The sequence below is a fragment of the Colius striatus genome, chromosome 8, assembly GCF_028858725.1.
Source record: "Colius striatus isolate bColStr4 chromosome 8, bColStr4.1.hap1, whole genome shotgun sequence".
NCBI lineage: Eukaryota > Metazoa > Chordata > Aves > Coliiformes > Coliidae > Colius > Colius striatus.
Window position 1 is genome coordinate 33,356,100 of NC_084766.1, and position 22,561 is coordinate 33,378,660.

General features: G+C 44.6%; 1 protein-coding gene across 3 annotated transcripts in view; it reads left to right on the plus strand.

The window, feature by feature from the left end:
• The window catches only part of GRK5 (G protein-coupled receptor kinase 5), a 156,872-nt gene that overhangs the window by 125,667 nt on the left and 8,644 nt on the right, over positions 1-22,561 (plus strand). For all 3 annotated transcript variants that reach the window (XM_062001096.1, XM_062001097.1, XM_062001098.1), the window contains 8 exons: positions 2,948-3,011; positions 3,498-3,638; positions 4,726-4,916; positions 9,570-9,607; positions 10,411-10,500; positions 11,709-11,917; positions 19,260-19,397; positions 22,256-22,393. In XM_062001096.1, coding sequence (XP_061857080.1) covers positions 2,948-3,011; positions 3,498-3,638; positions 4,726-4,916; positions 9,570-9,607; positions 10,411-10,500; positions 11,709-11,917; positions 19,260-19,397; positions 22,256-22,393 — 1,009 coding nt within the window. The remainder of the gene's footprint in view (positions 1-2,947; positions 3,012-3,497; positions 3,639-4,725; positions 4,917-9,569; positions 9,608-10,410; positions 10,501-11,708; positions 11,918-19,259; positions 19,398-22,255; positions 22,394-22,561) is intronic.

Consider the following 22,561-nt stretch of genomic DNA (forward strand, 5'->3'; position numbering starts at 1 on the left):
AATGGCTTTAGCCACAGGAACATACCATATGGAAAGGCCATGGTTACGTTGGCATTAGGCTCTATTTGACCATGAGCTGAGCCTCCAGCTAAGACCATCCAATGAGCACAACTGATGTCTGGGACGTGGTTGGTGCTCCTTCGTCCCCCATGACTGTGCTTACACCCATAGATACTTCTCAGCTGCTCCCTTCTCTCTCTAAGGACATCACAATCCTGAAAGCGCCGTGCTCCACAAGCAGCTTGGCTACAATATGCTTATGCATGGCAAATGAATAGGAAAAGACCTACACCCTGTAAAAAATTGGGGATCCAATCTCTAGTGATCTGAGAAATATCTGTGGCAAATTTCAAGTGGGCCCTGTCACCACAGCTACTCATGGCACCAGCTTGAAGGACACGTTGCCCTTCTTAGTAATCTACCCCTGTGCGTCTGTAACACTAAATGTAAGATACACACCTAGTCTCTGGCTTTTGCATTTGCAAACACCGTGCTCAGGCAAGACTGAAACAGATGCTGCTCACCAGGGAAATAACGAATAAAAGAGAAATCCACCCCAAAACACGAGGGAGACAGATTTGGCTTCTAAAGTTCAAGTGTTCAGCCATTTAATGGCATTAGGCACATTAGGTATGATTAAAGTACATTCAGCAACATTAGCTAGACATTTCTGAGCACATTTAATAAGCAGTCAGCCTTAGTGGGTATTAATTTGCAAGGAAAGGGACTTTTGCCTTCTCCTTGTGGGTGAGGGCTGTAGCAGATGTCCACTGCTGGGTAACAGTGACCTTGAGTTGAGAGAAGCCCCGGTGGAAATGGAAATAATTACAGCGCATGAGTTGGGGCCAGATCCGTGAGCAGTGTGTATCAGCATGATGCCTCGGAGATCAAAGGAGCTGTGCCAGTTCCTCTCCCTGGAAAGCTACAAAGCTGCTGCACAAGAGGGAAGGGGAGCAGTGGGCAGAAGGGAGAGCCGTTTCATGCCAAGCCGTGCTCCACATGCCATCTTTACTGACTCCAGCATTTACTCTTCCATTTCAATTACAAAAACATCAGATGATTCATCTCTGGCCAGGCAATTTCCTATCTATTTTCACATTTGGGATAAGGAATTTTCTTAAATGCTTTGAGGACATTAATTTTTCCCATTTCCCCAATGAGTGTGACAAGCTATAGGATATGCCTGGCTTAAGAAGCCGGGAGAACTGCTTTGTAGGATTAGCAAAGAGATGTTAGTAGCCCAGAGTGATCAACAGCTCCTTCTGACAACCTGCTGGCTCTAATGGAGGAGTCACACAGTCCATTTATTCCAGGGACATTGCTGAGCGTGTAGTTATCACTGCTAATTGCTGCTTTTAACCCCAATAGCGTTTGCAGTATCCTCACAGAAGCCTGAAAAGAGCATCTTGTGCTCTTCTACTTTTGGCCCTTCTGCGTATTTTTCTTCACCCACTTTTAAAAACAATAATGAACACAAATGAAACGATTCCCTTTAACATTTGTTCCTTATTGTCATCAACCTCATCATCACTGTTGTGGGAACAGCCACATTATTGTGCTCCCTCTGCTGACTGGCTGCCAGCCAGAGGAAAACAAAGCTGTGGGAATATTCATATCAGCTGCTAATGTCATGGAGAAACGTCAGTGATGGAGGGGTGGATGCAATGGATCTCTCTGAATCTAGAGTTCTTTAAGTTGTTATCATAACAAAGTGTAAGTGAGATGTAGGGCTGGAGACATTTTGATAGAGATGTTTGTGGGAATCCTATGAGATCATCTGCTGATCGTGTCTAGTGATCATTAGGGAGCACTCAGCCTTATTTCATTATTCAGCAAGGTGAAATCCTGCTTGACCAACCTGATAGCCTTCTATAACCGGCTGGCTGGATGAGGGGAGAGCAGCATATGACACCTGCCTTGACTTCAGCAAGGCTTTTGACACTGTCTCCCATAACATCCTCATCAGAAAGCTCAGGCAGTGTGGCTTGGATGAGTGGACAGTGAGGTGGATGGAGAGCTGGCTGAATGACAGAGGGTGGTGATCAATGGCACAGAATCGAGTTCCTGTGGCCAGTGGAGTTCCACAGGGATGGGTTCTGGGGCCAATCTTGTTCAACATCTTCATCAATGACCTGGATGAGGGGACAGAGTGTACCCTCAGCAAGTTGGCTGATGACACCAAACTGGGAGGACTGGCTGATTCCCCAGAGGCTGAGCTGCCATTTAGCGTCATCTCGACCGACTGGAGAGTTGGACAAAGAAGAAGAACCTCCCTTCTTGCCCATGATACTTTCCCAGGAGGTAGAGATTCCAGGTGGGGCCAGACAGGCTTGGAGCTCAGCTTCCCACTCTCCCCCATAGCAAACACCAACTAGACCCACCTCTCTGGCTCCTGGGATTATTTCTTTCTTTGTTTCACATCAGTTTTCTGTTTTGTTTAAGGTCAAGACAGCAGAAATATTTTCTGGTGAACTGAAATTTGGGTCTCGTTTTCTCATCTCTAAGACCAAGCAAAGCAATAAAGTGTTAGCCCAGCACTACCCTTAAAAAATTCCTATATGTATCTTGAAATTGAATGCCTTCTTGGAAGCTCTCAGACCTCCTCTTTGCTTAACAAAGGCCAAAGCTATATAATGGAGATTCAGAACCCTCCTTGGTCCTAAGATGCTAGCAGAAATTACAGTGATGACTCACTAATGTGTTGTATTTTATTACAGCTTAATATGTTGGAATTGAAAAGTTCAAGCCATACATAGTATTGAAGTAATGCAATTACATAATTATATATTATGTTATATAATAAGATTACCTTGAAATAATGGGATTATCTAATATTTATCTCTTTTGCTTTTCAAAAGTATGCTCTGAAATGAATAAATCAAATGGAGTGCATTAAATGTAGTGTGTCTCTCTTGTTTTTTAATGTATTTATTTCCTTTTCTTCCAGGCAACCAGTAACAAAAAACACATTTCGGCAGTACAGGGTCCTGGGGAAAGGCGGCTTTGGGGAGGTGAGCCCGAAACTTCCTCTCCAGGGTGTTTCTTACTTCTCAGGCATTGCAGCTTACAGGAGCCTGAGGTGGTAGAGGCTGATTTTCATTAATTGCTGACAGTTTTATTTAACCCCTCGTGACACTCTAAGTCTCAAAAGAACACTCTTGAGAATCATTTTGTGTGGAATTGGGGTCACACCTGTGTTTGTATTTCATTGGTGGCTCGAGGTCACTGCAGAGCCAGAGGAGGTAGAGACAGGCCTGAGCTGAGTAGATTACAATCTGCACAGACAAAAGGAGGTGGGAGAGTGAAATAATGACTATTACACAGCAAGTTTGGAAGCAGCAGTCAGCTCCCCAGCTGCCCCCGCCCGTGCCTTACTCCCTACGCCTCTGCCTCTAACCTTAAAAGGATTCAATCAGATCAGATGGTGAGCAGTAAAGTGGAACCCAGACACAGCCTTTGCTTGGATTCACCCAGCAATTGTTGTCTGTAATTCACAGGTCTGTGCCTGCCAAGTCCGGGCCACGGGGAAGATGTACGCCTGCAAGAGATTAGAGAAGAAGAGAATAAAGAAGAGGAAAGGCGAATCCATGGCGCTGAATGAGAAGCAGATCTTAGAAAAAGTCAACAGTCAGTTTGTAGTGAGTATTCAACTCCCTGGTGCTCAGCTCCCTGCTCACCTGCTGAGCACTCTTCTTGTCGAATCTGACGTCTCTTCCAGCTCCTGCTACAGGAGAGGTGACAGAAGCTGACATCTTTTGCTTTGCACCTTAATCCTGTTCCATGCACCTTTGATGAGTTGCATTTCAGTCTGTGGTCTGTGAGAAATGCATCAGCCAAGGTGCCTGTTCCTGCCATGGGAGCATCATGCATTTTGCAGCCTTGCATCAGGGCTGCATCACTGAGCTATTTTTATCCAGCATGATTACCTGAATTTCCAATGGCTGGGAGAGAGAAGCTTGGAGGAGACTGAAGGAGATTCAACCCAAATAGATCAGAAGAGACTGGCTAGTGGAAGCATCTAGTGATGTGGAGCTGATCTGCTTAGGGCATTCCTGATTCATGTCAGCTCTTGTGTCTCTTTAAAAACTTGTCTTAGATGTTTTAAAAGATGTTGTTATCTCAGCATCTGTCATGTTCTTTGTACTTATTTTAGGAAACGCTGTGAATGCAACAGGTGCAAGATGTTTCATTACCTCTGGCAGAAGCAAAGACAGTGGCACATATTTAAAAGCAATGGGTATCTTTTGGTTTGGCTGATTGTTCTTGGGGCAGTCATGAGAGCCTCACAGGGGTGATGCTGACCTTCATGCCTTGGAGATGGTCCATTTGACCACCACAGGACTGGGCTATCTGAGCCTTCCTGGGAACCTACTGAGATGACAGTTTTTTGACATCTACCCAGCAAATCAGTGCAGTGAGAGGTGTAGATTCCCTTGATCTCTGAACGTGGAAAAGTATGCCTGGAACTAGTGTGTTTGTCCAGCCTGTGAAGCTATCTAAGCATTAACCTTGAGGCCTTCTGGTGATGAATAGTCTGAATTCAACAGATTAATCTATAAAATCCTAACATCTGTTTTTTTCTGTACCTTTAAAATGTATGTTTGCTATTGTGATCAAATTCAGTCAGTGTGTGTTTCCCTTTTCTAGAGAAAATCTTGAATGAAAAGTGCTTTCTTCTTAGCAGCTAACTGAACTGTCACAACTGTGCTACAAATGTTTTTCTAGGTCAATTTAGCCTATGCCTATGAAACAAAGGATGCACTGTGTTTAGTTCTGACCATAATGAATGGAGGTGACCTGAAGTTTCATATCTACAACATGGGAAACCCAGGCTTTGAGGAGGAAAGAGCATTGTTTTATGCTGCAGAGATTCTTTGTGGCTTAGAAGACCTACACAGAGAAAATACAGTGTACAGGTAAGCACTCTGTAGAGACTTAAGACATATTTTCTGGGTGAAAAGAACTGCCTGTGTCCTCCCTGCTTGTTGTGGTGCTGTACAGCTTAGTTTCTTCACTGCTTTGGCTGAAATTTTGCAGAGCACTGTACAAATACAGTATGATTCAGTAATAATGGAAGGAAGCAGTTGCTTCACTAAATACATCCTGCCTAAATCATACAGAACTAACACAAAGCTCCCCAAACCCTACCACAGTGTGCACTGGGAGACATAAGAAAATGATGAAAGTTCCTTTAAAGGGGTTTCATTAAGGATTCCAGTTTCTAGTTGGTACAAAATGGAGATTGTTCTGTTCAAGCCTCTATTTTAATTCGTTAAATGACTCTGCACTAGAGGCTGCAGCACGTCGGATGTGGAAAAACCATCTCTCCTATCCCAAATGATATGAAGCTGGGCAGGAGTGTTGATTTGTGTGAGAGCAGGAAGGCACTTCAGAGGGCCCTGGCCCAGCTGGAGTGATGGGCTGAGGACAATTGTATGAGGTTCAACAAGGCCAAGTGCTGGGTCCTGCAACTGTGCCACAGCAACCCCAGGGAATGATACAGGCTGGGGCAGAAGGGCTGGAAAGCTGCTGGAGGGAAAGGACCTGGGGATGGTGGTGGGCAGCAGCTGAACATGAGCCAGCAGCGTGCCCAGGTGGGCAAGAAGGCCAAGGGCATCCTGACTTGTATCAGCAATAGTGTGACCAGCAGGAGCAAGGCAGGGGTTGTCCACCTGTGCTGGGCCCTGGTGAGGCTGCAGCTCAAGGGCTGTGTTCAGTGTTGGGCCCCACAATGCCAGAGGGACACTGAGGGGCTGGAGCACAGCCAGAGCTGCAGCAGAGCTGGGGAAGGGGCTGGAGCACAAGGGTGATGGGGGGCAGCTGAGAGAGCTGGGGATGTTTAGTCTGGAGAAGAGGGTGCTGAGGGGAAACAGGAGCACTCTCTACAACTCCCTGAAAGGAAGTTGTCTCTTCTCCCAGGTAACAAATCATAGAATAAGAGGAAACAGCCTCAAATTGCACCAGGGAATGTTTAGGTTGCACTTAAGAACTTTGTTGTCGAGAAAGTGGTTAAGCATTGGAGCAGGCTGCCCAGGGAGGTGGCGGAGTCCCCATCTCTGGAGATATTTAAAAGACACATAGATGAGGTGCTGAGGAATATGGTTTAGTGATGGGTTTGGCAGTGTGAGGGGAGGGGTTGAACTGAATAATCTTAAAGGTCTTTTGCAAGCAAAACGGTTCTATGACTCTATCCCAGAGGAAGTGGGAGGGGGTTTGAGACTCGGGGCATGGCTCTGTGCACACTCAGATGACCAATGTAGTTGTAAGCAACATTTAATGTTTGCCTTCATCATCCCAGCTTGTGAGATCGTTATTAGTGACATTCACAGCAGAAGAGGTCCTGTCAATTGATGAAAAAACTTCCAAGGGCAATGATTAATAGCCAATACTATGCTGTTTTCAAAAACTAAGCCACACTTTAAACCATTTGCTCTGTGCAATAAGCATTATGCATATGCTTGTACTCATAGAAATTACAACACCATTGTTTCTTGGAGATCTTCAGCAAACTGCCACTTGGTTGCCTCACTGTGACTCCTGCACTGCTTGCAGTGAGGAGAGCAGATAGATATCATGCTGATTTAGTTGGCACTGGCCCAAGAAGATCTCTTTTTTTCCCCAAAGAACAAGATGGAATTGTTTCATGTCGATTGAAAAAGCGAACAAGGAGTGACACATCTGCCTTCCCTTCTCTTTCAGAAACATCCCACCACGCTAATAAAAAAGTTTTAGGAGATATTACAGTGTTTCTTTAAAAACTACTAGATCACAAGCATACCTAATTGAAGCATATGAGTGCTACGTTTATGACATGTCTGGTAAAATGCCATAATAATGCCACTTCCTAATAAAGCAAATGAGATCTGGCCATATAAAATAGCAAGTGGCTCTGAGAGAAATGGCATCCTACTTCCTTAAGCAGTTGTTTTCATGTTACTCTTAAAAGAGTTGCTAGTTTACACCTCGGGTGGCACATTCATTTTGATGATGAATGATACCATATCCTTGTAGGTGTCATTTTCTAGCCGTATTTTAGGAGCATCTGCAGAGACCCATAATTTGTAACGCCGCAGCGTGTTCTGGGACTCATGAGAAGTGCTATATAGGTCAATAAAATGTAGCAGTTAAACGCTACTGCTTCCTCAAGGTGAATAATTCATCACAAAACACTTATTCCTCTGACTTAATTTCATTTTCTGTGAATAAAACGCTTTGGAGTAAATCCCAGCATGGGCAGATCCGTCCCCATCTCCCGGGCCAGTGACGCACAGGCCAGCCAGGCTCACAGGCTGATTGCTCTGATTCACAATTCCCCTGCCAAACGGGGCACTTGTGTCACATTTCTCAATTGCATCATGTCAGTAAAGATCAAGAGGTCGATACTTTATGGAAAGTAAACATGAAAAGCTGATGTTTCTCCTCAAATGATTTATATATACATATATACACACACATCTATTTTTTAAAACAATCATATACATACATATTTTTCTATATTATAACTATACCTGGAACCTCCAGTCAGCACCAAGATCCCACTGCCCTGGGCATTATGCAAATATACAGTAAAGCCTTGGCCACCATGATTGAGTTGCTTATGCTGTCCTGTACAGCCAAACAATGCACCGTCACTTTTCTAGCTTGGGCCCAGTGACAGCACTTTATGTTTCGATACATTTAGGCAAAGCTGTACCACTGGGAATTAGCCTTACACATAACAGTGTCCACAGGGGGATTTTATGTCTCCTAGACATCTCAGTACAAGAATCACATTCCTCCTTGGCACTTGGAAGTGTTGGCCATGCAAAGGAAGCCAGTCTGGATCCTGAGGAACCAGAAACCTGAAAATAGGAATGACAGCTGATGTCTGGGGCAAAGGAAAGCCTGCTCTGATTGCCCTGAGTTGCAGAGGACTGTACAGACTGAGCTGCTCAGGTTCCTCATGGACTCTGTCATTTTCTCACTCAAAGACATTTCCCAATTTGCATGCAGGTTCCTGTCATTCAGCCACAGTTACAGCTTTAAGTAGGACTGAAAACTGCTGGAGTGGAAGATGAAGTAACTACTGAAGTCCGAGTTCCTCACAGAAATAGTTCTGATTCAGAATCATTTTGTGAAAAATAATGCTTGGCAGCAGGGCAGAAACAATCACAGAGTCATTTTGGTTGGAAAAGACCTTTAAGATCATCAAGTCCAACCACTCACCTCACACTGCCAAGCCCATCATATCCCTCAGCTCCACAGCTTTGCAATATCTCCAGGGCTGGGCACTCCCCCACCTCCCTGGGCAGCCTGGCACAGGAGCTGACAACTCTCTCAGGGAAAAAGTTCTTCCTCAGCTCCAATTTAAACCTCCCCTGGTGCAACTTGAGGCTGCCTCCTCATGTCCTGTTGCTTTTTTCTTGGGAGAAGAGACTGTCCCCCACCTTGCTACAGCCTCTTTTCAGGGAGTTGTAAAGAATGATCACGTTGCCTCTCAGCCTCCTCTTCTCTGGGCTAGATAACCCCAGGTCCCTCAGCTGCTCCCCATCACACTTGTGCTCCAGCCCCTTCCCCACCTCCAGTGCCCCAGCTCTGAACATCTTGTAGTGAGGGGCCCAACACTCACAAATGCCCAGTACAGGGGGATAATCACTTCCTTAGGCCATCTGGGAGAGCAGACTGCCCACTGCTTCAGGGCTGGCAGCAGCGGCTCTGAAGGCCTGTGGCAATCAGCCTGGGCTGAGCGAGGGGAGCTGAGCATGGCCGGCCTGGGCAGCATCCAAAAGCAGCAACTGGTGAAGCAGGTTAGTTGCAGACAACCCTTTCAGAAGAATGACCTGCCAAGGCTCTGCTCAATATATGAGATTATTACTCTTCAGAAGTTTATAAGTTGGCCAGATTTGGGATGTACTTTTTTTTCCCCAGGAGCAGTAAAAGGTACATCTTTGACATCAGAGTGACCACCTTGCCAATGTTCATGGCGTTGCTCCAAACCACACAGGCACTAGAGTTTCACAAATGTTTGTAAGAAGAATTTGAATCTGGGCACAGCATTCCCCCCCCTCTCTGCCTCTCATTTTGCAAACTCACTGGAATTTTTACACACGTGCACAAGTGCATGTACACAGTCACATATTTGATCTGAGTCAGATGCCAGGAGTAGAAATTCTGATCCCAACAGATTGTTATTTCCATTTTCATGTGCAAATGAAATATTTTAAAGTTTTAAATACCTTAAACCAAAATATTTTCTAACAGAAGCTATCAGAGAGATTTAACAGCTCACAGGACTATAGGGGCTTGTTTACAAGGCTTATAGGACTAGATGGATGAGGCTGTTACAGAGTAGATTAGGAACTAAAAGCTTGGCTTAGTGAAAAATTGTAGCTCCAGTTTAGAGAAAGACATATGGTTTCACTCTATCTGTGAAGTGAGTTGTAGAAAGTTGTATTGGTTTCATGAGTTCCTTGCTGTTTGAGTTGACACTCAATTGGTTTATTACTAGTAATAAAGGCGCTCACACACTGTCCTATGGTTATGTTATCAAAACCAGCTTCATATAAGTAACTGCTATCTTTCATTTCCAGAGATTTGAAGCCAGAAAATATCCTGCTAGATGATTATGGTAAGTCTCAGAGGTTTACAGAGATGCTTTCACAGCAAAGTAGATTTAGTTTTAGGATATATATTGCACAAAGACAAATAATGCTCTGAAGTGGCTAAGAGGCTCAGCATACACTAATACTCAGGTCTTGGGGAGAGTGAAGTGCTGGAGCTCACCACAGGGTGGAATGCAGCAGCCATGCTGCTCAGCAGGGTCTGTTCTCCAGAGCATGGCTTTGCTGGGGGTGTCTGCCCTTTTCATTGGTTTTCTGTCCTTGTTGATGCAAGGCTGACACCGCACAAAGGAAAGGGGGATTTCTAAATCTCTGCTTCCCACCCCGTTTTCAAAAGTACTTTCATCTTTTGCTGAGCCAACTCTCATTTTATGTAAACCCAGGTATCCATTCATTGCAGAAGGCAGCAATAATCAACTCTCCTGCTGACTTACAGACCAGATGTAACTCCTTCAGCATCAGAGAGCTACAGAATTATGTCAGCCCATCCATCCCCTGTGATCAGTTCAAGACACTTCCCTCTTCCATGCCAATGAGGCATGCTCCTCATTGCCTTTTTTCAGGCCAAAATACCTAACTCAATCCACTCTAGTCCATAGCCTCACTGTTAAAATTCCTTTCACTGTATTATAACAGCCTCAGTCATTCCTCTTTTCCTTATCAATGAAGCCTCTCTGTTTCTTAAAATGTCTGAACAGTAAATTGCAAGAGTATTGCAGTGATGTGTTTTGTGTGCAGTGGCATTTTTGAACTAATTTGGGCCATATTATTGTATCTGACTCGTGTTGTTTTGTTTCTTTCTCCTTTCCAGGCCATATTAGAATATCTGATTTGGGTCTGGCTGTTAAAATCCCTGAGGGCGAATCAATCCGTGGAAGAGTGGGAACAGTGGGGTACATGGGTAAGTCTTCAGTAACTTATCTTGTTGAGTTTACTTGAGTTTTTGAGACCTTTTTTTGCCACACAGGGTTAAGAGAAAGAATTTTAACAGATTCATATTCAGCTGAGTCCACTCTCTGCGGGAACCCACCACAGAGTCATATTAGTGGGAATCAGAAGTGGCGACAGGATAGATCACAGCAGCTCTTAATGAGACTGATCTTTAATATTACATCAGCAAAGAAAATGAGAGAGACAGCTGGCATGCTAATGATTATAGTGCAGATTTATGTGCACGAAAAGTTTCTTTCTAGTTACCACTTTGTATGATAGTTTTTGTTCCGTGTTTGCATGTCTACACCTAGAGTCATCCTCACCAAGGTCAGCTTGAGTCCTCCCCTCAGTGCAGGGAGGCTGCACAAAAGAGTAATGTACACTGGTAAAAAACCCCACACTCTCTTATTTAACTAGGTCTGTTTTCTTAATTGAAGGTAATTTATTTTCTCTGAGTGAGCATATTTCTTAGAATGAAAAGTTACTTGTGCTTATTTGACTCAATAGCTGATAAGAGCCACAGTAACACCCTGTGGAGGCTTTAATGGAAGCAAGCAAATCAACTATCATTTCTGAAGTTTGTTATCTCAGTGTCAGTTTGTGCTCACACTGAATCTGGGCCTGTGAGCACACATGTGTGTGTGTTTCTTCCCACGTATGGAAGCGAGGATGCCTGCAAGACAGTGACTATGTGCCCAAAGCACACTGGGTGGTTACAACACAAAAGAAATCGATTTGGTTTTTAAAGGAGAGGGGGGAAAAAACTTATAAATTGAGCAAAAACACAGAACTTGGTTTGGAAGAAATGTCACTGCTGTTTACAAGATGTGTGTTTGTATGTCATTTCTTCCCTAAATGGAGAAATCTGGAAGGGCTCTTAGATTAGTCCTCTGCTAATAGTTAGCTGCAGCTTCTTTTTGTTTTTTTGAATTGGTCTGTCTTGGTAGAGAAGCCAGAAGCCAGCATGCACATGGCATGTAGAGAAAAAACCATGGCATGTGGCATGCTGCATTTTCTGTAATGCCATCAACAGAAAGCAAGAGGTATTTCTATGTTTTACCCACCATTCTCTGTGCATGTGTACTCAGTCACCAAGGTGGAACTTCTAGGATTCTTTTGTTGGTTGCCTATGTAAATATCCAGCATTTCCACCAGACACACCTTTCTCCTCCACAGCTCCAGAGGTGTTGAACAACCAGAGATACACACTCAGCCCTGACTACTGGGGGCTGGGCTGTCTCATTTATGAAATGATTGCTGGGCAATCACCGTTCCGTGGAAGGAAAGAGAAGGTGAAGAGGGAAGAAGTGGACAGAAGGGTGCTGGAGACAGAAGAGGTGTACTCCCACAAGTTTTCTGAGGAGGCCAAGTCCATCTGTAAAATGGTAAGGGGCTCGAAGGCCAGTGCGGCAGCTGCGTCTGACACAGTTTGGGCAGTAGCACAGTACCATAGAAGGACTGTAGAGACAAAGACTAACCAAACTCATCTGCTGATGGAATGACTGCATTCTCTATTCATTCAAATTGTGTTTATTTGGGCTTGCTCCTCCATAAGATTCATCAGGGTCATCTTGAGTCCTCTCCAACGTTTTATGGCCGAGGGAGCGGGATCTATTCTCGTGAGACTTCGGATGTTAGTTTGCAGTCAAGAATGTGTTTCTGTCTTTTATAATCTTGTAGAAAAAAAGTATGAAAAGGACTTGATGATGCAAGACTCTGATTGTCTCCTGCAAGGAACTGAAAACCCCATGCTTCCATTGTCTTTGGTGAGAGCTGGGGGTAAGCGGGACAAAGATTATGCAACGAAATCATTGTGACACTCAAATGTTGTCCCATCCCATCTCACCAACTTTGTTAGCAACTTTTCCCCACCCAGTGCCAGGGCATCCAGCTTTTTTTAATACTGTTGAGCTGTCCTTTACAATGTTTTCTCACTCTTTCAGCTGGGAGTCATTTTTGTAGCACAATAGGCATGTCTGACAATGGAAATCCTCAAACCCTCTGAGAAATCTCAAAGCTCTGTCTGAATCCATCAATGTCCTGTCAACATCCATCTTCAGAAGACTGGATTGTAATTTGGAAAGGGATGTGGCCTTTTAAATTTTGTTTGCTAAAGAGTGAAGGCTCCTTTGGAGACAGTGACATATCTGTGTGTACCAGCAGAGAGAGAACGAAGGGAAAGAAAGGTCAGCAAATAAGTAGTGAGAGTTTCACCAATGTCTTGTGCAACGGGCAAGCAAACAGCAGATCAACAACATTCTGGTTGGCTGCCTTCATGAAGAGACATTGAAGTCTCCTTGCAAAATAATAATGGTAGTATTGCCAAGTATCATGCCTGGAAGTCATTAACTCACAGTGCACCAACTCACTGCTGAATCCCAGGGGTAGTAATTAACTGACATCACTCTTGATAGATACTCTAGGCCATTCACTGCCCTTAATCTGCGATTCAGAGCCCCCAGTGAAGTCAGCGTGGGAGGATCTAGGGCAGCCACAGCTCTTGGCAGACAGCCTGCCATCTCTTCTCTAGCTGCATCTCAACTCCCACCAAGTGAGGTGCAGCATCTGCTGCAGTGCCAGAGTGTTTGTACATGACCTGTTGTTAGCATGGAATTAAAATGTCATGAGGCAAAAGTGATATTCTTGTTGCTTGTTCTGCAGGAGGTTGCAGGCATGGAGCATAATAGAATGGAAGAAAATAGCCAAGACCGTGAGAACTTGAAGCTGAGAAGGATTAAATGTAGCATTGATGGGATAGTGCTGGAGATGACCTACGACTCCTAGGGGTGTAGACAGTGAAAGTCATTATTCTAGACTGCTCATTTTCACCTTCAAGCCATAGAGTCTATGGTTTCGGGGAGTCAGGGACCTCAGGAAGCTGTCTTGTTCAGTCCTTTCCCTCAGGGAACCGGTAACTATATGTAAATCATTCCTGACATTCTGACCATTACACTCCACTGTCCAGTCATGTGGCATGTTTGTTGAGGTGGTTTGTGCAAACTCTTAGTGCATCCAAAGATAATTCAGTCATTTTTGAGCATTAATACTGAAATTACTGTGCCTTCAGGCTGGAAGAGCCTTGCTTCTGGTACTGAGTGTGATGGCATTTGTGGGTTTCCATCCCAAAGTCATTTACTTTATCAAATGATGCTTTAAAAAATCCACCATGCAGATATATCTTCTCAAATACTTTTTGCTCTTTACATTGCAAATCACAACTTTGTTGCTTTGTACCAGCATCTTAACAAGGAAACAAAAAGTGATAAAGTGCCCATCGTATCTGCAGCATGGAGCATCAAGTTGCAGTAGATAAATTCAACTTGAGCCCTCACAAAGGTCCAACACAAAAGGCTTTTCTGTAGTGGACTCTTCAGGGCAGGAGTGAAGAACAACATGTTTTCTACCGTGTCTCCTAACTGTCTCTTCAAAGCTTTCCTCCGTGAACTAATAGCATCTCCATCAGGAAACAGATTGCCTTCACTGATTTACTCATATGAAAACCCTTTGGTGTCATCCCATGTCAACATTCCCCTCCTGGATGTTCATGCCCTTTGCATTTTTGCAGGCATATATCATAGCTCCCATTAATCATCATCCGTCCCGTGTTTCCATGTTGCATTTTGTAAGTTGTTTCCCATAAATCAGCCCTCATTTTGGACTGAAACAGAGATGGGATGAATAATAAATAATTAGGAACAGGGGCAGCTGGCTTTCTGGGAAGCTCCCCAACCCATAGTTCCCATATAACATAACTGCTTCATGGGGTGTTCTTTCTGTGAAAAAAATCCACTCTTTCTAGGAAATGCTCCCTGTTTGTTGTTGCTATGATTTGTGTTTCATGGATGTACAGGCATGCTTTCCCTGACAAGTGCAGTCTTCAATCCAAAGATGTGACTTGAAGTGCATTCAAGTCAACAGTGTTGAACGGGCCCTTATTGCTGTGCTCTTCTGTCACTCTGTCAGTGTCCCGTTTGTCTACATTTCCTGCAAACTGTCATCCCTGCTGCTTCTGACTCCTGCAGCTCCCATTTGACTCAGCAACAGGGATCTCTGATTGGAGGGTGTAGAGGAGACAGAGCTAAACTCTTGGTTTGGTGCCCAGTGACAGGACAGGAGGCAATGGGCACAAACTGAAGCATAGGAAGCTCTCTCTGAACATCAGAAAGCACTTTTCTATGGTGAGGGTAGTCAAATAGTGGAACAGGTTGCTCAGAGAGGCTGTGAAGTCTCCACACTTGGAGATACCCTAAACTCAACTGGACACTGCCTTGAACAACCTGCTCTAAGTGACTTCTTTGAGCAGAGGGATTGGACTAGACAATCTCCAGAGGTGCCTTCCAGCCTCAGCTGTTCTGTGGTACTACTAATCTGCATTCCCTTCCCCAAGTCACTCCCCAACCAACTCAAATATGATGGGTTCTCTTTTTTTCCCTAAAAGCAATCTTTTTCCTCTTCCTCCCTCACCACCAGAAGCTCTGTCATCATACTGCTACAGCTCCTGCCTGCTTTCACCCCTGGAAACCAACTCGTTCTCACATTATGACACCTTAAAGTTTATCAGTGCTGCCTCAGAATAACTGCTCTTCCCTCTGTCTTCAGAGGCATCTCACACACATCAAGGTGCTCTTCCAATTAGTATCATTGCTGTTGCTATAGCTATAATGATAACAAACTCTTCTGTAGTAAGCTTTTGCAATAAGCTCAATTGTCACTCATGCCTTAGAGAATTTGGACTCTTCAGTTGGCCAGAGTGGGCTGTGATTTCACGAGCACAATCAGTGCAATGTACAGTCATTTACGTCATTCTGGCATCTTCAGTTTCCACACCACTGTCTTCTCTCATTCAGTAACTGAGAGGTGACCACAGCACTACTTTTCTGTTCTCTAAAAATTGTTAAAGCCACTGTGTTTACTTCCACTGAGGGGTTGAAATTTATCCAGGTGACCTCTTATACTATTTGATGAGCTGGGTCAATGGAAGCGGTTTTACTACCCTTTCCTCCTTTCATGAGCAGCAGTTCTTTCCACTCTTACCCTATAAAAAGTTTTCCTTACTCTTAAAATTTTAGGACTAGCATCTTAGGACTGGGAGTTATTTATTACATGGTATGATGTGGATATGAACTGACTGATCACATGAAGATAAATAAAGCAGCGCTTTGGGAACTGGTGGCTTTTTTTAGCAATCCTCACAACAGTTGTTTTTGTTTTGTAAAGGAAGCAAAACAAAGTTGTGGAAAAAGTCTCAGACACTGCAGAGTTTGAATCCCCAGCAGGGATGAGTGACATGAAAGGATCAGAGCGTTCTTTACATCAGGAAAAAGATCTTAATGTAACTTCACCTCTGCTACTCAGGACTCTTCTTTGAAAGTCTTATTCTAGTCACACTTTGCCCATAACTCTGTAGACTAAATCCTGCCCCCATTTACACACATCCAGTGTCATCTGGACTCTTTGTTAACAAGGCATAGAGTTCTGCTGCATGGTATCAACTTAATGTATGGCTCAGTGGCCTAAGCCATCTTCAGCTCTGAAGCTCTGTGGATTTTCCATAGGCTTTGGCTGTAGAGTTACACTTCAGTTGTGTTTGATTGGGTCACTTCCACTGCTGTCCCAGGAGGGCTTGTCATCATGTAATTGCTTTTGTTCTGCCTTCTATTCATACTAAATACATCCTTGGAAGCTGAATTTAACAAAGCTGTAGAGATGACTCAAAGCATACAGTTGCTATCTCCTTCTTTTCCTGGTCAGAGTCCCAAATGGGATACATATTTCAGGTTACTGTGCAGGTTCACAATAGCAGAGATCTGCTGGGGCTGCAGGAAATGGTACCAAGACTCATTATTCCTTGGAGAAAGGAAAGACTTTTCCTTCTGGAACATATTTTAATCCATGCTATCTCTTGATATCCACAACAGAAGGTTTCACCTGCTGGCAGCTCTAGAGATGGTTGCAGCTGCAGCTTACCAAATTCCATGAACTTCTACTTTTTTTCACCCCTGTGACTCTCCTGGGACTCTCCTCAAGATGCAGGCAGCTGCTGCTCTGCAGGAAGGCTTTGCAGGAGAATCCTCTCCTTTCTATTGTCTTTCAGTCCCAGCCTATTCCCAGTGGGCTGTTCCCTTTTGTCTTTCAGCCCATAGTGGTCAGCCACCCATAACCAACTGCATTCATGCTCCAGAGATGCTTCTTGCATCTGAGGTTACTGAATACTCCCCTGTTTATTGCAGAGGAGCCCAGGAATCCCCAGCCTTTTTCTGTCCTCAACTACCCTACCCTCTGACCACACACCCCAAACAACTTCTAACATTTACAGCCTGGCAAAGGCAAAGTCCCAGATTAGCTTGGTCTTCCCACTTAATCCAGAGGCAAGAGAATTACTGGTTGCACAGGCAGGGGAGTAGCACCCTTCCTTCCTTTCACAGATGACTTGTAGAGCAGAAACTGCAGGGTCCTCCTCCATCATCTACAGGCAAGTCTAAATCTACCCATTCCTGCTACAATTGTTTCTCAGCAGCACTGTTCCTGAAAGCTTCAAGGTATCAGTTCCAAAAGCCATGGCTAGTAAAAGTGGTCCTTCTGCCTTCAAATTCTTCTTTCTATCTGTCAGGAAAGTCCTCTCAACGTGAGAATGGATTGAAACATCTGTTGTCTTCTCTGACCAGCCACAATAGAGCAAAACAGATATTAAATGGAAATTGCAAAGCAATCTTCTTCACATAGGCTAAATCCATATGCCTGTTTGGGTTAAGAAAAACCCAGCCAAACAAAACAAACCCCTCTCAACAAAAATCCTTGCCTCAGGACCATGAGAGCTCAAAGTCTTATGCAAAGATTTGAAAGCAAAGCATCCCTCTTTCCTTTTACTCAGAGAAAGCCTTGAGAAAGATCTTTTCCTATCAGATGGATCATTATGGTGTTGTATCATGTGAATCTATTCAGAGGTTTGCAAGGCATAGAAATGATTCAAGTCTTTCCCCATCTATGAGCCAGCCAGTCATAGTGACCAGTCAGACCAGATGTCACCACCTAGACGGGAGCTGAGGCAAAGGAAACTGTGAGGAAGAAAGGGATGTTGCTGTCCAGAAGATGGAAGTTGTGTTGTGGACAGAACCTCTAGCTTTTTCTCCATCTCTCAGTCCATACAGTCTTCTCTGGCTACTGCTGAGGCAGAAAGAGCTGAGCAAAAGACTTCATTCATGACTCACAAACCCCTTCAGCACTGATACCCAGAGGGTAGCAGAGCGTCCCAAGGAGCCTAAAGACCTGTGACCCTGTAAACTTGTGATAAGGACGAGAAAACCCAGCTCTAGACAGACACCAGAGGAAAGATTACCATCCTCACATTAGAAACAAACAGTTCTTTCAGGGTTCTTCCTCATTGAGATGCTGTGGCTGACACAGCGACACAGCCAGAGGACACTGGCTTCTCTGAGCTGGGAAGTCTGCAAGCAACATCTCCAGGCAGCTTCGCCTTAGTGGGAAAGCTGCGTGGCTCGCATTTCCCAGCCTCCTGCAGAGCTGCACCTGATCTTCTCCCCGGTGTCCTGAAACACAGGGGAAGGGGCAGGGGAGGTCGCTGCCTTATCAGCTCCTGCTTTGATGCGGCAGAGCTGGAGACGGACGAGGACGTGAGGCGTGAACCTTTCCCTCCCCCGAGGCACTAGTTCCCTGCTGCTCCGAGGAGGAGTCCTCGACACGGCTCCGGCGCCTCGTCCTTGTCGGGCTCCGTGGCCGCGGAAGGGACCGCCGGGCCGGGCCAGGGCTATTGCCGGCCGGCCCCGCCGCGCTGCCCTTTCCTCTGCTGCCCCCCGGCGTCCCCGCTGCGCCTGGCAGCCGCCCTTCCCTTCCCTTCCCTTCCCTTCCCTTCCCTTCCCTTCCCTTCCCTTCCCTTCCCTTCCCTTCCCTTCCCTTCCCTTCCCTTCCCTTCCCTTCCCTTCCCTTCCCTTCCCTTCCCTTCCCTTCCCTTCCCTTCCCTTCTGTTGTGCCAAGGTACATATTACACATCTCTTCAAAAGGCAGTTGAAATCTCTGGGCAGATATCTTTTCCTCCTCTATCTCAGAGCATCATGCAGGCTTGCTCAAAGACAGATGGAAGGAAAAAGCCAGTAAACAAATGTGAGAACCTTTACTTTTCAGCACACTGCCTGAAGTCAGTGATACATTTACAAGGGTCTCTGTCCCAAGTGATGGTCTTTTTGCACCAGTCATCTGCACGCTGAGCTCTGCCTCTCTTCATGCAATGCAATCTCCTAAGACATTGATCTTGCCTACTCAATTCTGTGTATATGATTTAAGAGACATTTTGGTGAAGATTTGGCTACATGTCTGCCTCCTCATTCACCAATTGGTCTGTGCAAGAATCGCTCTTCCTTTGGACTGTTCTCTTGCAGATCAGTTCATCCATCCATACAGGGTCTTCCAGGACCTACAAGCCCTGTGTATGTGTTCATTGGACCTGCTTATCTAATAGACCAAGGATATTGAGTTCAGTTAGTGTCCTGAAGCAATGGTCTCTATTTTGACTGTAAACATATTGCAGCAGGTAACTTTCAAAGGGTTGCACCAGCACGTAAAGCAGTGCAGTTGGAATCCATTAAGCAACAGCAATTACAATTTTCCTCTGTCCTTCCCTCTGGGCACATTCCAAACCAACTGGAGATAAAAATATGTTTGTGGAGCTCTTGCTTTTCTGACATCCTCACCATTCCTTTTGGCATGTTTCAGCTTCTCACCAAAGACGTGAAGCAGCGGCTGGGATGTCAAGGGGAAGGAGCCCTCGAAGTGAAGAGGCACCCCTTCTTCAAGAGCATGAATTTCAAGCGTTTGGAAGCAGGAATGCTGGATCCTCCCTTTGTCCCTGATGTAAGCACAGTAGGAAGAACCCCCAGTGGCCTCATTCAAGAGATTTGTTTCAAAAATAACTTGTCTGTCTTAGAGCTGCCATCACTCTCTGCATGGGTAGCTGCTTTGGGAAGACGTGATAAGCACTAGGGCTGAAGGGGGCAGGGCTGGGAGGAAGAGGAGAGCTGCTCTGTAGGCATGTGCATGCAGGGTGGGATGGCCTCCATGTAGGGTTGGAACCAAGGGCTTCACTCATTCCCACTCACTTTACCACAGTCTCCCTGTGTGACCCTGGAGGCACCACTTGATCTGTTCATGCCTCGCTTCCCAGCCTTTACACTGAAAACCTCTGTGTTCCCTTTTCCATGGTAGTACTGTAAGTGCACTCAGGAACAAGTGGTGCTTGGAACACTCAGCAATGAAAGCCACATGCATGCATACTGACAGATGGACAGATAGATAGATGGATAGATTAAATAGATGAATAGATGGATAGATAGATAGATAGATGGATAGATTAGGTAGATAGATAGATGGATAGGTAGATAGATGGATAGATTAGGTAGGTATGTAGATAGATAGATAGATGGATAGATGGATAGATTAGGGAGATACATAGCTAGATGAATAGCTAGATAGATAGATAGATGGATAGATTAGGTAGATAGATGGATAGATTAGGTAGATAGATAGATGGATAGATAGATTAGGTAGATAGATGGATAGATTAGGTAGATAGATAGATGGATAGATAGATTAGGTAGATAGATAGATAGATAGATAGATAGATGGATAGATTAGGGAGATAGATATATAGATAGTTAGAGAGATAAAGAGATAGATAGATAGATATGCTGAGGCAAAAGCAATGTCTAAAGCTCAGTGGAGCTGAAGAATGGACTGGGTCGTTGTGAAAACAGACATTGGTTACAGAGAGTCTTAACCAGGTTCAGATATCAAGTCACTTCAAGCAGAGGAGGAAGACCTGAGAGAGTGTTTCAAACTTGATAAGATATGGAACCCAAGACTGAGTCCTTACTCAGGTTTACACACCAGCCTTGCACATACTGAAAGTCTCTGTTGCCTTGGCAAAAACAACCCTTTTTCCACCCGTTTGTGGTGTCGGTCTCAGTGCAGGGAGTTATCCAATTATTTTCCTCCTTGCTTTCTGGCTAGACCTTCTATCCTTAAAGTTCCCATATGGTTCTAAGTAAACACTGCCATTTTAACATATTAAGGAAAGTAACATCTTGGCAGCTCTCATTCACGTTGCTGCAAACTCAACCAAAGTGGTTTGAACGCTACAGAAGTTTACTTTAGCTGCTCTGGTTTTGCTTTACATTTTACTATGCGGCCTAGTTCTTCCTGCCAATTAGCCCATGGTGTTACGACCTGCTTCAGTGGGAAGAAGCAGGAGACAAGCTACTATTTCTTTCTGATGTAGAAAATTAGAAAGTTCTGGGCTCAAATTTGGGATCCGCCAGAGTGTAGTAAAAGCTTAACTGTGGCATGTAAGGCCTCGAAGGCACTTCTTAGAGACATATTTGCTAAAGCAGAGGCACATAAATTTTTATGACTATTTATTGGGAACTCAAGAGCTGCCCCAAATTTAATTTATTTAGCACTTCATCCATAGATTTCCAAGTCTTTACTGAAGTCAGCTGAATCACCCAAAGCTATACAGCCAATGACAGAGGCTATAATCCAAGCCATGGCTCCCCGTCCTCTCCTGGACTACTCTGTCTCCACAAAAATGTTGTGGATTGCAGCCATTAAGGGTGCAGAGGGATGGGGTGCAGCCTCCAGTAACTAGGACTTCTGTCAGAGATCCAACAGGAATCAGCTTGATTTGTTTGGTCACACTGCTCAAGTCTAGCTAAAAAACTGCATGGTTGGACCCCTGGGCTGTGCAGTTGTGGTGCTGTGTGTAGATAATGGGGTCCAACACATGCCTGAGGGGTTGGACTCTAGAGGTCCTTTCCAATCCCTACCATGCTATGATTCTATGATTCTATGCTCGAGTTCAGTAGGTCAGGCAGGTCCCACATGCCATGCCCCAGTTATTGCTCTGCATCAAAGGGTAACTGTGTTGTTGACTGGCACATGGGATGACCACACGAACTCTCGGCATGCAGATGACCACACAAACTATGACAAGTAGCCAGTGATGACTATTTCTGCTTTCTGTGGCTGGCTGCTGGAATGTGAGCTAAAAGCAGCGTCACTGCAAAGAGTCCTGCCTCTGTCATCCCAGAAAATTAAGCAGTTTATGAAGGCAAAGCCATTTGACTCTTTGTTTGAAGAAAGGCAGCCAAGTTAAAAGAGTTAATAGAGGTGATTCTGGACAGCTTCCAGCAGCTGAGCTATTAAAAAACAATGGAAAAATGCCAAACTGCTGCTGTTTTCTTTAGTAATTAGTACTCATTCCTTTAAACTTTTAAGCTGCAAACTCCACTGTTATCTGAGCAGGACACTTCTATCTGAGGTCTCTATTCAGAGCTGTCTCCAGTGTCACTCAAACACTCTGGTTTTCTGCCGTTCCCTCTCCGAAAGAAAAGACTGCTGGAGGGTTTGATTTTTGTTTTCTTGTTCTTTCTGTCCTTTCCACCTCACCTCTTAACCATATGCTACATGAATGACTAAAACCCACTTTGGCTGTGCTGATGCTTTAAGGACTTCAAAGTGGGAAGCTTAACATACTTGAAGCAAAGTCAGCCTTTGATGATAAACATGCGGGCAGAGCGAGTCTGGAGAGGCAGGATGCAGATCCTTGTTGTTAGGCATTCTCACTTGACAGAATCTGTGAATGAAAGCACATGGTTAGACTCAGGAATATTTCTTCTCTTGCTGTTTTCCTTGTTTTTTTCCTGCTGAGATAGCCCAGAGCAGTTTACTGCAAGGACGTGTTAGACATCGAGCAGTTCTCCACAGTGAAAGGAGTTAACCTGGACCAAACAGACGATGATTTCTATTCCAAGTTTTCCACAGGATCAGTGTCTATTCCATGGCAAAATGAGGTAAGGATGTATCACAGTCAAATTCCTCCAATAAAACTTCTAACACAGATGGCTTAAGAGGAGCTGTATGTTTCCAGTAATATAAAGCTACTGGATAACTTGCCAGACTCTAATGCTTTCATAAGTTACAAATGGCCTCTTTCAAGATCTCTAATGTACCACAGATGT